The sequence below is a fragment of the Pseudorasbora parva genome, chromosome 10 (assembly GCF_024679245.1).
Source record: "Pseudorasbora parva isolate DD20220531a chromosome 10, ASM2467924v1, whole genome shotgun sequence".
Taxonomy (NCBI): Eukaryota; Metazoa; Chordata; class Actinopteri; order Cypriniformes; family Gobionidae; genus Pseudorasbora; species Pseudorasbora parva.
This window is the reverse complement of record NC_090181.1, coordinates 29,380,194-29,396,139: the sequence shown is the minus strand read 5'-3', so window position 1 is coordinate 29,396,139 and position 15,946 is coordinate 29,380,194. Positions and strand designations below refer to the sequence as shown.

Genomic DNA, 15,946 nt, shown 5'->3' with positions numbered 1-15,946 from the left:
GCGCAGAAGACGCCTGCATGCGTGCGCATACTCTGCCTCTTCGATGGTCCTTTCTTGCTCCTACTATGCAGCGTGGGCACAGCTGTGGTTACTATAGGAAAACAAGGACTGTGTCTGGTCATGCTCCACAAATCTCTCTGTAATCGTCGACAACCTACGACCCCAACAATTTTGGTGTGCAGTCTGAGTTCGAAAATACTTTTTTTCCTCTAATCAATGCATGTTGTGAGCTAGGCTACACCTGTTTTTCTAGACACTCTTCGTTAAATTAGAAACGGTATGGGTGTTAAACTTTTCAGTTTACACCTTCTGCCACAAGTTAGTCTCGTGATCATCCTAGTAGCATTTTAAGCAAATCGTTTAAGTGAAAGTTGCAGTGTTTTCTTAGGACACGGATTTTTCCCCCCAGCCTAAATGGGGCAAGTCATCATTTAATTTTATTAATTAGCAGGGTGATTTGGACACTTGAGATGAGATTGAGATTACCATTGCCATTGAGATGGCTTGGAAAAGGTGTCCTAGTAAACTTGAATTCACCCTAATTCGATGACCTTGGTTTGACGTTTCCTTTTTGCTGTTTCATGAACTGCTGAAAAGCCACAATTCCATTATAATAACACACCATCATAAAATCATCTAAATGTTCATTCAATGTTTTTTGTTGTTGTTCAAATAACATAAAAATAATTGTTTGCCTGTAAATGGGAACATTTACTAATTTACCTCATGTTGTTGGAAATCTGTTACATTCCTTCTTCTGTCTAAAACAAAAGATGATGTTGGACAGAATGTAAATTCCCTAAAATATCCCCCAACATCTTTTGAATTATTTTATTTTTACACAAAAAAATGTATGTCTTACATTTTTAAATAGCCTACAGTCAACTTGGATGTTTAAGTAATTTCAGCTTAAAGCACATCACATTAAGCTAACTGTAAAATAATGTGTTGAATCTTGTAACTTCTTAATTATGATGAGTTAAAACATGTTGTCATTACCTCTCATATATATATATATATATATATATATATATATATATATATATATATATATATATATATATATATATATATATATATTTTTTTTTTTTTACATTGTATGGGTATGTGATTGTGTAAAATTGACTTTTGATAACTGGCTTTATACTTTTTGTCCCGGTCTAGGTAATACTGAATGATCATATGAACCACTGATTTAGTACATAACAAAAAAACTACTGCCATGTTTTAAAAAAGCTCTACCGTGTTCCAAAAAAATGTTAATGTGTGCATATGACTTGCAGTGTATTCCATATCAGTAATCAGCAAAAACAGATCAAGGTTTGGGCTGACTTTCAAGCATTTTCAATATTATTAGTTTTAATCTTAGAAAATGAAACTCTGCCAGAGGACTCTCGCCCTAAATCAACATCTGTGGCTACAGCACCGGCCAATTCGTGAGATTTTGAAATATTTTAAAACATTTTATAATCATTAAGATTTTGTTGAGTCACTTCATGCAGAGAGCTGATTTTTCAAAATGTTGCTGTAATGCTTCATTGGTTAAATAAAAAAAAAATATTATAAATATAGTCATGCATTTTTTCAACCTCTAAAAAGATCATTGTTGATCAGATGTCACAATTAGCATTACATGTGCCCATATATTAGGCTACATAAGGGGGCCTAAAGTATGAAATCTGTTTTATATACAAATCATTTATGTCCTGTGACTTTAATTGTGTAATACATAGATTTTTTTATTATTATTATAAATGTCCAGTTTGCACAAACCAGTTTGGTGTGGCGAATAGGTTGTAATGTTTTAGGGCTAAATCTCTCTTTACTCTTACCTGGATTACTCATACAGATCATTCAGTCATTCAGACGTAAACAAATATATCAACATTGCACATTGACAGTATTATTATAGTTTATGAGCAATCTGCTGTGATGTTGAGCAGTTGCCATGGTGACGTGAGTTAGTATGGTGATGTGAAAGTGCGCTTTAGACTATTTCAGTGCATTCAAAACAGCCCCGTCTGGGCTGACAATAAACTGTGACTGAATCTAGGTCACCAGGATTCCTCAGAATGAATTCAGCATGCATGCAATTTGTGACTGGATGTTTATATTGGAAAAATGTAATCCATGGTTGGAGTGTTGGGAATGAAATGATCACAAATGAATCTATGTGTTGGCCTATGTAGTGTCTATATTTAGATAAAGCACCCTAATAAATAGGCTGCTCCAGCCATTTAAATCTAGGTTCTTTGCTATCACCCTTCAATTTTGAGAAACCAATAGAAATATTTTTTTTAAAAACAGGTTCATGGAGAAAAAAAAGCAATGCCCAAAAAAGAAATATACATAGAAAGAAAAGAAAAAAACCTTTGTGACTGGATTCATTTGTACCGAATCACCAGTTGCTGGTTGCGCGCCCTTCCTCCCCCTCCAGTGGGTGAGTGTAACCCCTCCCCCCGGCCTCACGGAGGTGTCTGATTGGCTCTCGCGGCTCTTCTGTGACGTCAGGGGTATTTGGGCGTTGTATCTCGCATCTCATTATCAAAAGAGAACAATTTCATTATCCCCATCTCGTATCCCAAAATAATATATTTTATTTGAGAGAGTGCTATATTTATTATTTTTTCTGATCAGCTGATCACAGCTATACCTTTCGTTATCTCCTTTCCGCGGTTTTATTTGAAATCAGACGCTCTTGAGAGCGAGCACGCGACGCGTCTGAGGGAGAAAGCTCGCGCTCTTTGTTCATTCATTTGATCTGCGATTCTTTGTTGCGTGTGAAAGCATGGGAGCGCAAATCTCCAAAAACGGAGCAAAAGAGGAGACTGCTGCCGAAAAACCAGCCGAGGCTGCGAATAAATCAAACGGACAGGTAATAACTTTAATTATTATCTTTGCACAGGCGTGTGATGTTTTGAGGGGGTGTGCAGCACCAAAAATCAAGTCGGTTCAAATGAACAATGAGCCGATCAACAAAGGGACTCTCCACTTTCCACTGAAAATCAACACTTTGTTTTAAATATCGATGTTAATATTGTATAAATGTTGAAAGGAGCATCGCAATGGGTTATATTTGGATTAAACTGCATTTTTCTCATTTGCACATTGATTGTAATAGAACCCAAATGTAATAAGTGCGTTTAAACGAGGATTTTTTTTCTTTTCTTTAAACCATAGAATTACGACTACGTTGATATTCTGTGCTTTCATTCCGATTTTTGTTTTGTTTTTTGTATTATTTTAAATGGGGTTATCTTCGTATCCTTATCAAGATTCTCCGTCGTGCAAAGCCATTTCGGTAAAATCACCACGCCTTTATTGCATCTTGTTGATAAAATGGAAGTACAAATAAGCCACGAGACAAAATCCATATATTTAATATGAGAAATGGCTTTAATATGAGAAGTAGCCTTGCAAGACTGCTTATGTGCTCAACACGATGATCATCTCGGTTTGATCAGCGCTGGTGGATCTACTCGTCCATCTTGCAACGCTTTCACTTAGATGGCAACAGCATCAACCAGACAAAGTGCATGAGACTTCACCCACGTGGCGAACCTATAGACTCCAGACATTGTTTTCATATAGGGCTACCCTTTGCTGTTTTGCAGATTGCAAATATGCAGTATAAATGCAAACAGTTGTATTTAATTTTTTTTTTTTTTTACACATTGCAAAAACACTTATTGTATGAAGTATTTTCTTATTCCTACAGGAGAATGGCCATGCCAAAACCAATGGGAATGCCTCTCCAAATGCAGAAGCAGCCACAGAGGATGTGCAGGCCAATGGAAAGCACTCTGCTGATGGGGAGGTGAAAGCAGAGGATGGAAAGGCCGAGGAAGGAGGCGCAGAGAAGGCCGCTCCAGAGGGTGATGCGGAAAGTTCCGCTGTTGCGAATGGCGAAGACTCTGCCAAGACAGAAGAAAACGGTTCTGCCCCTGCGAGTGCCGAGCCTGCCAAAACCAAAAAGCGCTTTTCCTTTAAGAAACCATTCAAACTTAGCGGCTTCTCCTTTAAGAAGAGTGCCAAAAAAGAAGCTGAAGGTGGAGAGGCAGAGGCGGCAGCAGCAACAGCAGCTGTGGAGAATGGAGAGCAGAAGAAGGAAGCTGAACCAGAATCTGAGGAGGCCAAGCCTGAGGCCTCCAGCGAAGAGGCTAAGACGGAGGCTCCAACCGAGGAACCGAAAGCTGACGAACCAGCCGAAAGCAATGAGGAAAAACCATCCACTGAGGTAGCCGAAGAGAAGCCAGCTGAGGAGAAGCCAGCAGAAGCTGCTCCTCAGGAACCAGCAGCCGCAGAGAGCTCAGATGCCCCAGCCGCTGCCACAGAGTAAGATGGAGGTGAAAAGCCCATTTTAGATGTCGAGGAGCACAAACATGGAAAATTTGTACAAAACCAATGACATTTCAAACCTTCTGTTTTCTCCCATACTTTCATCCATTCCTGTTCCATCCACTACATTGTATATGGCATTTTGAAGGAAGGAAGTAGGATGGAATGATTGGAAGTGAAAGGCACATTTTCCCCATGTTTTTCATAATTTTTTGTAGCAGTTGTGTAAGTTGTGTGGGTGTGTGTGCGCATGAGTGAGATTTATTAGAGCATTGCTTGTTTCAATTGTTTTTTCATTTGTTTTCTTTTGTAGATGAACTTGCATTAGTTGTACGGACATTGAGTTGAAATGTTAGTTGAAGGTACTGGTGCCATTCTATTGGGTAAATCAAGCGTGTGGAAAAAGAAGCTATTAGAATTGACATCAATTTACAGATGTTATTTGTCACTTTTTTTCTTTTTTTTCTTTTCTTTTTTTTTCTTCCTTTATTGCCGTTACATCAATCACTAAAACAGGTGCTCAAAACCTCAGCAGCTGCATTGTGCAATACTGCAGCATTATGTATTGGTATTGGCTTTTGTCATTGCTGGATTTTATGATGTTGAAATTGGCTTTATCCTGGTTTTTTTCTTTATATCAGTGGTATTAATTGAAGTGTTTTTTTTTTCTCTCTCTCTGGAAAAAACTCCTGTTTCATTGAAAATAATGTTCTGAAATGTTTAAGATCAAAACATTTGGCCTGTCATGTGTAATGCAGTCAAAATGTTTTTTATTCCAGCAGAGTTCCACAAATGTTTGAAAAATTGCCGGTGCAATCGTCAAGTAGATTTTTTTCTTTCTTTCTTTTTTTTCCTGTAAATACGTCAGCACCATCTCTACTTGATTTTTAAATGGAATGTAACTGCGTGCAAATTGTTCACAATGCTTCTTTTACCCCTTCATTTTAGGGGCACTCAAAACAAAAATAAAGGATTTAGACAGACAATATATGAGTGGTTTTGTTTGAGTATTGATTGTTCAACATTATAATATAATACGAATGCCTTTACCTTAAATGAAATTGTGAGAACAATTTTGCAAATTTTACAAGGGAATACATTTTTAGAAAGAAAAATGTATAAAATTGTTTATTTTGGTTGAGGTCTTCAATCACTGAGCATCCCATTTGCCAACTCATACTGAACAACAGTAATTATGTATTTTTTTTTACCATTCAGTAAAACGCAATTATGAAATTTTATATAAGGGTTTGTAGGTTTTACTCTCTCATATCACATAGACCTTGAGGTATGAAAAACGTTCCTTTGTTTTCTGTGCATTTACCCTCAACACTTGCCGTTCTTCCAAATCCCAAGGAAAGCCAAATACTTTCCAAGTATAAAATAAATGTTAACAGACACTGCTCGGATGTTTTTAGCCTACCACAGAAGCTAAAGATAATTTAGAACCATGCATTTTCTGCACTCCAAGATGAGCTCCACCACTAATCTAGCAACCACAATATGGGTGTTTTCACCCAATGTTCCGATTCCTAGTTTAGATGCTGGATACTCCTCTTATATGCCAATGTTAAACTTGTGGCTCCCACCTCTGCACTCACAGATGGTAACGACTTTTCCCCTGCAGGTACTCTTGTCTTTTTTTTTAATTTATTTTTTATTCAACCACATCCCTCAAATCCTCCAAAGGCAGTGCCTGCCTGTGGCCTGTGGCTCCAAGCTTCTGATTGCCTCCACCCAGCGGCTTCTGTTTGACTTGTCTCTCCACCTAACCCACATTTATTTTGTTGACTGGTTTAACTTAACAGTTATCTTCAAAGCATACTCCTTTACTTTCCTGTTTTTAAAGACACTACTATTGGAACTACAGGCAAAACAAAATTGAAATACCACATTTTAAATATGTACCTTTGCCATTCTGTTGCATTGTATGCCACTTTGTAGTTACCTTTCTTTTAAAGAAAAAAAGTGACATTTCTTGCGAAAATTATTCAGTACACAGTAAAACACAAACACAGACAAAACTCTTTAGGAAATATTTTATTTTAGTCATGGTTTACATTTAAAATTAATCATTTGGGATAACATTTATAGATGTTTATTTGTTGGCTTGCGAGTTTGTTTTTCAGCATTTTCACCTCACAATTTTCAAGTCAGAAATAAGGATGTCAGGAAGAGCATTCTCTTGGTTTAATCAGTCAGGATATAAGAACAACAATAACAATAAAATAAGACACAAAGATTTGAATAGCCACTGTGATCAGCAACAAAAATACAAAAAGTCCAAAAAACAAACAAATAAACAAACAAGACAAATGAGGAAAAGGCGAGAAATTATCAGAACACAACTTCACATGCTCTCTCCACACACAATTTTTTTTAATTGTTAAGGTTTTAACTGTCTTGCTATCCCTGATACCATATTACATATGTTACTTCCTTCTTATTGGCACCACTGCTTGGAATTTTTCAAGTTGAGATGCTTGTATTTCTCAGAACAACAGCACAGTCTGTTGTGCATTGAGGTTTGCAGAACAGGATATTTTGTTTGAGAAATAGTGATGTTTTAGAAGTGACATGGTTTGATCACCTTATCACGTGGAGGCAATCAGGAACCCAGAGAAAGAGCAATGGACATTATCGGCAGCAAAAACACCATTAGCCTCATCATCAGGGATCTGAATATAAACAGTGTCCTGCTCATTGAGCTGGAGGACAGAACTACCAGACATCTGGTCCACGAATCCCTTGTTGTACTCATCGTAGGTAAACATGACTGGATCACTATTTTTATAAAGTGCCACTAAAGCATTAGCTCCATTCACATGCACACTATAGGAGAAGTAATAAATTCCTGGAATCTGGCAGGTGAACAGACCTGTCTCAGGATCATAATGCTGCTCGGCATTATACACAATCTGATCAAACTTAATTGGTGTACCTGATGGGGGATAAGGTGTCACAGTTGCAACAGTGAATGCAGACACAGGACTTTTGACAAGAACTGGGTATACGGTTTCACCTTGGGCCTTCTCAAACATGACCTCACCAGGAGGACCGGGAGGGCCGGGAGGTCCAGCGGGACCTGGAAGCCCAGCAGGGCCATCAGATCCAGGAAGTCCAGGTGGACCCTGAGGTCCAGGAATTCCCTTGGCAGCCAAACCAGCTGGGCCAGGTGCTCCAGGAAGACCTGGGTGCCCTTTAAGGCCAGGTAGGCCTGCAGGACCGGCTGGGCCAACGGGGCCTCTTGCTCCAGGAGCTCCTTCCTCTCCTTTCTCACCAGCTGCTCCAGGATATCCTGGAAGACCCTTTGGTCCAGCAGGTCCTGGTGTTCCTGGGGTACCAGGAGCACCTGTGTGGCCAGCATCTCCTTTGTTACCAGGAGCACCTGTAGCTCCTCTTGGACCAGGTTGTCCTGTTGCCCCTGGATATCCCTGCTTGCCTTCAATGCCTTGGGCTCCCTGTTCTCCCTTGTGCCCCTTCATCCCTTGAGGTCCCATTGGACCTTGATCACCCTTATCACCTGTTGCCCCCCTCTCACCCGGGAAACCTCTTGGACCTTGAGAACCAGCTGGACCCACAGGACCAGTAGCACCTGGATATCCAGTGTGCCCTTTAGCACCTGGCTCACCTTTCTGACCTGTTGTACCTGGGCTACCAGCTACTCCTCTGTCACCTTTTACGCCAGGTTCACCTGGTTTACCATAACCCGGAACACCAGGAGCACCAGGAGTACCAGCCGTGCCTTGTGGACCTTTGGGGCCAGTAGGGCCAGGCATACCTGGGGCACCATTCTCACCTGGCTTGCCAGGCATTCCAATTCCAGGAGCACCTGTTTGACCTTTTGGACCTTGTGCACCCATGGGTCCAGGTTCTCCATCACGGCCAGGTGAGCCTGATTTACCTGGTTCACCAGGATGTCCAGCTTTGCCAGGTCTTCCAACACCAGGCTCACCAGGCTTCCCTGAAGGACCCACTACTCCTGCCGGACCTCTTTCACCTGGTGGACCCTGAACCCCAATGCCTCTTTCTCCTTTTTGTCCTGGCAGACCAGGAATACCTGGATGTCCTTTAAGACCTGGCTCTCCACGTGGTCCCATTGCTCCTGGAAGACCTGCTGCTCCAGGTTTGCCTGTTGCAGAAAAACCTGCAGGTCCAGGGCTACCAACAGGACCAGGCATGCCTCTGGGGCCTTGAGGACCAGTTGCACCAGTATCTCCTTTAAGTCCAGGTGCACCTGTGGCTCCAGGTTTGCCGGGTCCACCTGGAGAACCAGGTTTTCCAGGTGCTGAGTAACCAGCAGGACCAGGTGGTCCAGGTGGTCCCTGTGGCCCTGGCAGTCCTTCACCATCTTCTCCTGCGGGTCCAGGGGGGCCAGGTGGTCCAGCTGGGCCTGGCTCACCGGGGGCGCCTGGTTCTCCTGCTACCGATACCACTGGAATAAAACAAGAAGTTTATCAATGGTAGTACTCATAATCAGTTTGTGTGGCAGTGGCAACTGTATTTATTAAATAATCAGTAATAGGTGGAATTGTCTTTTTGGAATTAACCATGCAATTAAATGTTTTCTTTCCCCCATTTAAATACAATATACCAGTGTAGAAAAAAACCATAGAATACAACATTGCTAGAGGACTGTGCCAGATCATATTTAGATAGACTAGAAATGTGTGAATATGAACAAATGCTGTCTTTTTAAAACCTATTTCTTTATTGTTAGAATTTTTTTTATTGAAGAACAGTTCATATACATACATAACTACATGTTTTCCCAATAGTGCTGTTTTCTTAAACAACTGGAACTCAGTATATTTGATTATGTTAATATGTATGAGTAAATGAGTATGATCCTCTATATCCATGTCCCTTTTATCAAAACACAATGTTCTGACATCAGAATTAATCAATTTTAAACTTCAAACCCTATGTATCACTGATGCACAACAAATCTATACATATTGTGTGAAGTAAATATTTTTTGTAAAAAAGTGCTTGCCTCAAATGTTTAGGTTTTAATTTAATTTAAAGTTTTATATCTGTTATTCTATTTTATTCAATTCTTTAAATCCTTCAGAAATATTTAAATTCCTGCAATTACAGTTGCAATCTTTATCCATTATTGTTAAAAAAAAACTTGACTTGACAAAGGCCTTGAAGAATATCTATATAAAGATTTAGAGGATGTAACTCCTTCAAAACATTGCAATGGGAATTTAACTTAAAGGCTAAGGGTACTTATACGTATAAAGCTGCAAAGATTAATTATATGTATTTTATATATTTATACTCATACTATACAAATATAACCATCATAACCATCAATTTATTTTAGCTTAGAACTAAAACTAAAATTCCACTGGAGAACCTAATTTTCAGTGGAATTATAAAATGCACAAAAAGAATATAATATATAATATATATAGAATGTAATATATAAATAATATAATATCAAGAAGATATATATATATATATATATATATATATATATATATATATATATATATATATATATATATATATATATATATATATATATATATATATATATATATGAATACTTCTTTTATAATTATCATTCATCCAGTTTTGATATCATATTAATTAGCGAAATTCTTGGAGTCCTAGCTGCATGCATATATGTATGTGTGTGTGTGTGTGTGTGTGTATGTGTGTGGCTAGGACTCCAGTTTTATAATTGCCTTCATGTGGTAAAATTTATTGGTTTGTAAACTACATCATACCAAAGGTCATTCTTGGAGCCACAGCTTTCATGAACCAAAACAGATGTGTCTAGATTTTGCTGTGATACACCCAGACAAATCACTTTGCAACATGCCTCTAGAGACTAATTCTAAATAACTGTTCATTCCCGTCAAAAGTTGTTTGGTTTTGACATGCATATCCTTTAAAAGCTAAAACAACACTGAACCACGTCTGCTCAAACAAATCATACAAATCTGTACATTATTTTGTAGTACCAATCAAATGATTATATTTGAACTTTGAATATTTCATCAAACCATGCAGTTAGACAAGATATCAGAAAATTATACAAGATATAACATATTACATCTTTTTAATACATTCTTCAATTTATTGTTCAGTAGGCTACTCCATACTGGATTTGTTAAAGGACGTGTGAAGAAAAAATCCAAAGATGCACTAAATGATCTGCTGTGCAAAAGGCATTTTTACCTAAACTAAAAGAAACAGTTTCTGGTGTGTAATCAGACACAGCAGAACAGACTTTATAGGGTGATGCATTTGTAGAGGCATGGCATGAATCTACAATTTGAATATTCAAAACTTAGACAGGTTGCATTATACTATTGGAGGAAGCATTGTGTATCACTACCCAATCAGTGTGCAGGACTACCCATTCAAGTTTTTTATGCGCATACCTCATTGCCTTTTTTAAACGAATGTGTTAATCTAAAACGTCTTTAGATCAAACACCTTAGGTGGAAACCAAGCTCTTCCGTACACTACAGAAAGCAAAGAAAAGTATTTTTAAATTAAAATGCATACCTTGGCTTTTCACTGCGTAAGGCTGGTACTGGGGGGCCTTCATCACCTTCTTGACAACATATCTCTCACCATGGGCAGCCGTCAAGGCGACCAGGAGAAGAAGAATGCTTGCTACTCGTAGTTCCATTCTCAGAGGTCAAATCTGCAAAGGAATGAAAAGAGTTAGATGTGATGATGTAAAGAACCTGCTGCTGATGAAGGCTTAAAAAGTCTACTAAAACAATAATGCATTAGTCATTTTTTTAAAGTAAAGAAGGTTAAGCTATCCTTTGAAATTCCATTGCATTATTTAAGCCATAACTCAAAGTAGCATTTAAGAGCACCCTCCCATTTGCACCTGCTGATAGATGTCCCTCAATATCAAGGCCTAGTTTCCCAAAAAACAAACAAAGGAGATGGAAAAAAATGGACACCTACCGGCATACTTGGATTCCAAATAAATAAAAAGTTTAACAGCCGCGGCTCCCACTTCTGAATATCCTTGTGCTAGGAGCCAGACTGGATCTGCTGCTGCCTTGCACAATGATGAGGGTTTTTATACCATATCTGGCCCTTGCATCATTAAAAAAGCACCTACCACACTAGTACCTCCCCTCTCATCGCAAGGCTGTAATTACCCAGCAGATTTGCCCACTTTTGGCATGTCACTTCAGGATGGCTTTTGCTTTGAGTGTTTAGACCCATGATTAGATCTTGTTAAGCTCCCCTCAAAGCTGCAAAAGATACATTTTAGTCCTAAATTTGGGTTGAAAATGTCAAATTTAGGGTATGGATGGTCTGTATGATGTGTACCTCCCTATGTAATGCTGTTATCTTTAGAAACATGATGTAAACAATAATTGACATAGCAGTTAGTGACTTTCCAACAGTGTGTCTGTCCTGTCATCTCTCTCTCTATCTTTCTATCTTTCTATCTATCTATCTATCTATCTATCTATCTATCTATCTATCTATCTATCTATCTATCTATCTATCTATCTATCTATCTATCTATCTATCTATCTATCTATCTATCTATCTATCTATCTCTCTCTCTCTCTCTCTCTCTCTCTCTCTCTCTCTATCTATCTCTCTCTCTCTCTCTCTCTCTCTCTCTCTCTCTCTCTCTCTCTCTCTCTCTCTCTCTCTATCTATCTATCTATCTATCTATCTGTTACAATTTTTTGTTTGTCTGGCTGGTTGTATTTACAAATTCAATACTGTTTTTGGACCGTCTGAATTTGAATTTCTCTCAGAAAAATATATACAAAAACATAAAGGAAGATAGATTGAGCAGGTTGGTGTGGGAACCAAAAACCTCCTGCTGTCCATAACAACAAACACGATGGATCCAAATGTGTCTGACCATTAGAGCACACATTTAACTCTTTTCCTTGAGAAATGCTCATACAGGAGCCACTTTGACTCTGTTTGTTCAGCGTGTCTGTTCGAAGAGTGTGAGGCTTTCATAAAATGTACTATTTCAGGCCAAACAAGTTTATGGTTCTTTACGTGTGTATTTTTGTAAGTGCTTCACCCAGAAACAGCTAATAAAGAATATTTTAAAAGACGCTCTGGAAAATACATCTGACTTTGACTTTTTTACCCTCTTGTGTGGGGGTCACGGTGAGAATTTCACAAAGCGTCCAGAAGGGGGCGCACATTTTGTACAGAACACTGTAAGTGCACGTCTTTGGATTTGTCAGCATCTTCATCACTAAGCATTTCTTGCCATTATGGTCCTTTCATCATGTTTTATTTCCTTAAATTAGGTTTTCTGACTGAGCTCTCCCTCACTTTCTGAGGCTGCCTCTGGATTCTTTAATTTATTTTTGGGTGCATGGGAAACGTACACACCCAATTAATCATACCCTTTACAACACAAGAGTGGTCTTGAGGTATGATCATGATCAGCTATGTGCGGCAGGCAACAGCTCCTAAATCTTTACATAATAACATATACGGTCTGGTTCTGCCCATATGATTCCATATGATGTTGGCCTACTACTGTTTACTGAAGCGGAATAGGTTGAATGGAAGATCCCTTTTGCACACATGATGGAAGATTCATGCCACATAGTGTATCATTAAGTGAGCCCTGAACATGAAGTTTGTTTCAACAACTCCAATCTTCAGAATTAGTCTCAATCAAGTATAATTTCCCAAAGTGGTGCCTTAACATACTTAATCGTTTTGAACAATAATTGCATTTGACAGGCATTGTTTTAACATGTTCTGTTCCTGAAAAACCAACTTCTTTGACTTGGTAAAATACTGCATTGCTGAGAATATAAAGACATGCATTTTATAGACATGGCATGACATCTAAAAAAAAGATCACAATATCAGATGTCTGCAGCAAGTGTTTGATTCCAACCTACACTCAGACACTTATTTTTTCCAAAGCCAGGATTTTTCCTCTTCCTTTAATTCTGATGTGATCAACAGTCATGTATTTAAAGGGAGGGTTCAGGTTGTGTGATCCTTTAGTCACTCTTAAACCTATTTTTAAGAGTGAAAGATTTCTTTTTTTTCCATGACAATTGTGACCATGTACACTACCAAAATCTGGGGGTTCTGGGGGTGGAAACTCAGCCACGAAGTGGTAGGCCATTTAAAATCACAGAGCGAGGTCAGACCTCCAAACTTTGTGTGGCCTTCAGATTAGCTCAAGAACAGTGCGCAGAGAGCTTCATTTAATGGGTTTCAATGGCCGAGCAGCTGCATCCAAGCCTTACATCACCAAGTGCAATGCAAAACGTCAGATGCAGTGGTGTAAAGCACGCCGCCTCTGGACTATAGAGTAGTGGAGAGGAGTTATATTAAGTGACAAATCACGCTTCTCTGTCTGGCAATTAGATGGACGAGTCTGGAATTGTCTGTAGCAGGAGAACGGTACATTGCATTGTGCCAAGTGTAAAGTTTGGTGGAGGGGAGATAATCGTATGGGGTTGTTTTTCAGGGGTTGTCCCCTTAGTTCCATTGAGAGGAACTCTTAAAGGGATAGTTCAACCTAAAATGAAAATGTGATGTTTATCTGCTTACTCCCAGTGCATCCAAAATGTAGGTGTCTTTTTTTCTTCAGTAGAACACAAATTAAGATTTTTAATTCCAACCGTTGCAGTCTGCCAGTGATAATGCATGCGAATCATGTACAAAAAACCCTGCTGCTTGTAAGACACAAGACACAAACCGTTCGGTTTCTATAAAAACCGAACAGTATTTATGTTTTGTTTTTATTTACCTCATATCAGACAAATCTCATCTAGTGTTCCCATCCGCTATTACTTCTGTCTGGTAAGGTCAAACTGGCGTGATCATAGATATATATTATGTAGATGCCTCATTTGGCCGATCCGCCGATCCGCACTAACATAAAGTGCGTATCATATGCATGCAAAAAAACGTGTACCATATGGACGGCAAAACTCATTTTGGCATATACATTCCACGAGATTGCACACATATTATTTTCATGAGATCGGGCTCCTTTGACCTCACCAGACGGAAGTTATGATGGATAGGAACACTAGATGAGATTCGCCTGGATATGAGGCGAATAAAAAACAACAAAAAACATACTGTTCGGTTTCTCACAGAAACCGATCGTTTCATGTCTTAAGACATCAATGTGTCATCATGAGCAGCAGGGTTTTTGTGCATGTTGTCTAAGCATGTTTTTTGTTTACTTTCATAGAGTTGTTAACCATTCATATGCATTATGGCTGGCAGAAAAAAAAATCATTTCAAAGTGAACTATCCCTTTAAGCGCGAAAGAGAACTTGAATCTGGGTGTTGTGTGAGATTTTTATTCAGCACGTTCTCTTTTTCTTGTTGCTAATTAATTAAATAGTTAACGGGAACTTTTGACGGGAATGAACAGTTATTTAACTATAATAATTAATAATAAATAATTAAATAATTAAATAGTTTAAAAGCATTTGCATGAATATAATATTGATCATATAGCCTAATGCAACACTAGCCATGGAGTTACAGAAAATAAATATTTACCAGCTGAGTCTTCTCCCGTTTCTACTAATGACGATTGATTCAACTTCCCGCTCCCTGTGCAGATATCAACAGCGCAACTAGGTTGCCAATTCGAGTTCACAAATGGTTTGAAATTTGTGATGTGTCGATTGTATGAGTATGCGTTTCAGACAAGATCTGGCAACTAAACAACCTTGGAATAACATATTGATGTGATTACTCAAAGAACGAGGTTTGGGCCATACAAATTACGGGAGATTTCCAGGAGAAATTACAAAACGGAAGGGGGGCGGGAGATGGGTGTGAAATACGGAAGACTCCCGGCAAAAACGGGACTGTTGACAGGTATGCATGGATGTGAGTTTGGTGTCCTGACCCGGTTGGACACCATTGGGATGAATTACAGCCAAGACTGCAAGCCAGGCCATCTCGTCCAACATCAGTGCCTATAACCTCGTAAATGTGCTTAAGAATGGTAAAAAATTATATAAACATAATCCTAAACTTTGTGGAAAGCCTTCCCAGAATAGTTGAAGCTGTTGTAGCTGCAAAGAGTGGGCCAATTTTATTAAACCCAATGGATTAAGAATGGGATATCATTAAAGTTCATGTGCATGTAAAGGCTGGTGTCCCAAAACTTTTGGCAATATATTTTAAAATACAATTTATTCCTGTGATGGCGAAGCTCAGTTTACAGTAAGCCATCATTACGCCAGTCTTCAGTCACATGATCCTTCAGAAATCATTCTAATATGCTGATTTGCTGCTCAAAAACATTTTATTTTTATTAACAATGTTGAAAACCGTTTATAACTGTACCAGCCCAGCATAATAAAAATAAATGGTGTTTAAACTTTAAAAAAGTAAGTTTATGCTGCCTTAAAGCTACACTGTGTAACTTTAGTTTATTCTTAGCTAAAAACACTTAGTTCTTTCAAAAATATATGTGCTCATTAATGTATATTTACTTCTTTCAAGTAATAAAGTATTCTTGTAAGTTTATAATATGCCATTGAAAATACATACGGGTGAGGGGTTCGAATGCCGGTCGCCATGTTGCTCCTCCATCTTGAAAGAATATTAGCCAAAGAGGGACATACCCATAAAT

At 38.6% G+C, this 15,946-nt stretch overlaps 2 protein-coding genes across 2 annotated transcripts; one reads left to right on the top strand and one right to left on the bottom strand.

Moving 5' to 3' along the window:
• The first annotated feature begins 2,523 nt into the window (after window positions 1-2,523).
• On the top strand, window positions 2,524-5,324 carry marcksb (myristoylated alanine-rich protein kinase C substrate b). Its single transcript, XM_067455786.1, has 2 exons — window positions 2,524-2,875; window positions 3,719-5,324. Exons 1-2 carry the CDS (start codon window positions 2,789-2,791, stop codon window positions 4,337-4,339), a joined length of 708 nt encoding a protein of 235 aa, XP_067311887.1. The 5' UTR covers window positions 2,524-2,788; the 3' UTR covers window positions 4,340-5,324.
• Window positions 5,325-6,382: 1,058 nt separating this feature from the next.
• Window positions 6,383-11,381, bottom strand: col10a1a (collagen, type X, alpha 1a). Its single transcript, XM_067454651.1, has 3 exons — window positions 11,284-11,381; window positions 10,867-11,008; window positions 6,383-8,773 (listed from the first exon to the last, which is right to left on the bottom strand). Exons 2-3 carry the CDS (start codon window positions 10,991-10,993, stop codon window positions 6,933-6,935), a joined length of 1,968 nt encoding a protein of 655 aa, XP_067310752.1. The 5' UTR covers window positions 10,994-11,008; window positions 11,284-11,381; the 3' UTR covers window positions 6,383-6,932.
• Between the last annotated feature and the right edge of the window lie 4,565 nt (window positions 11,382-15,946).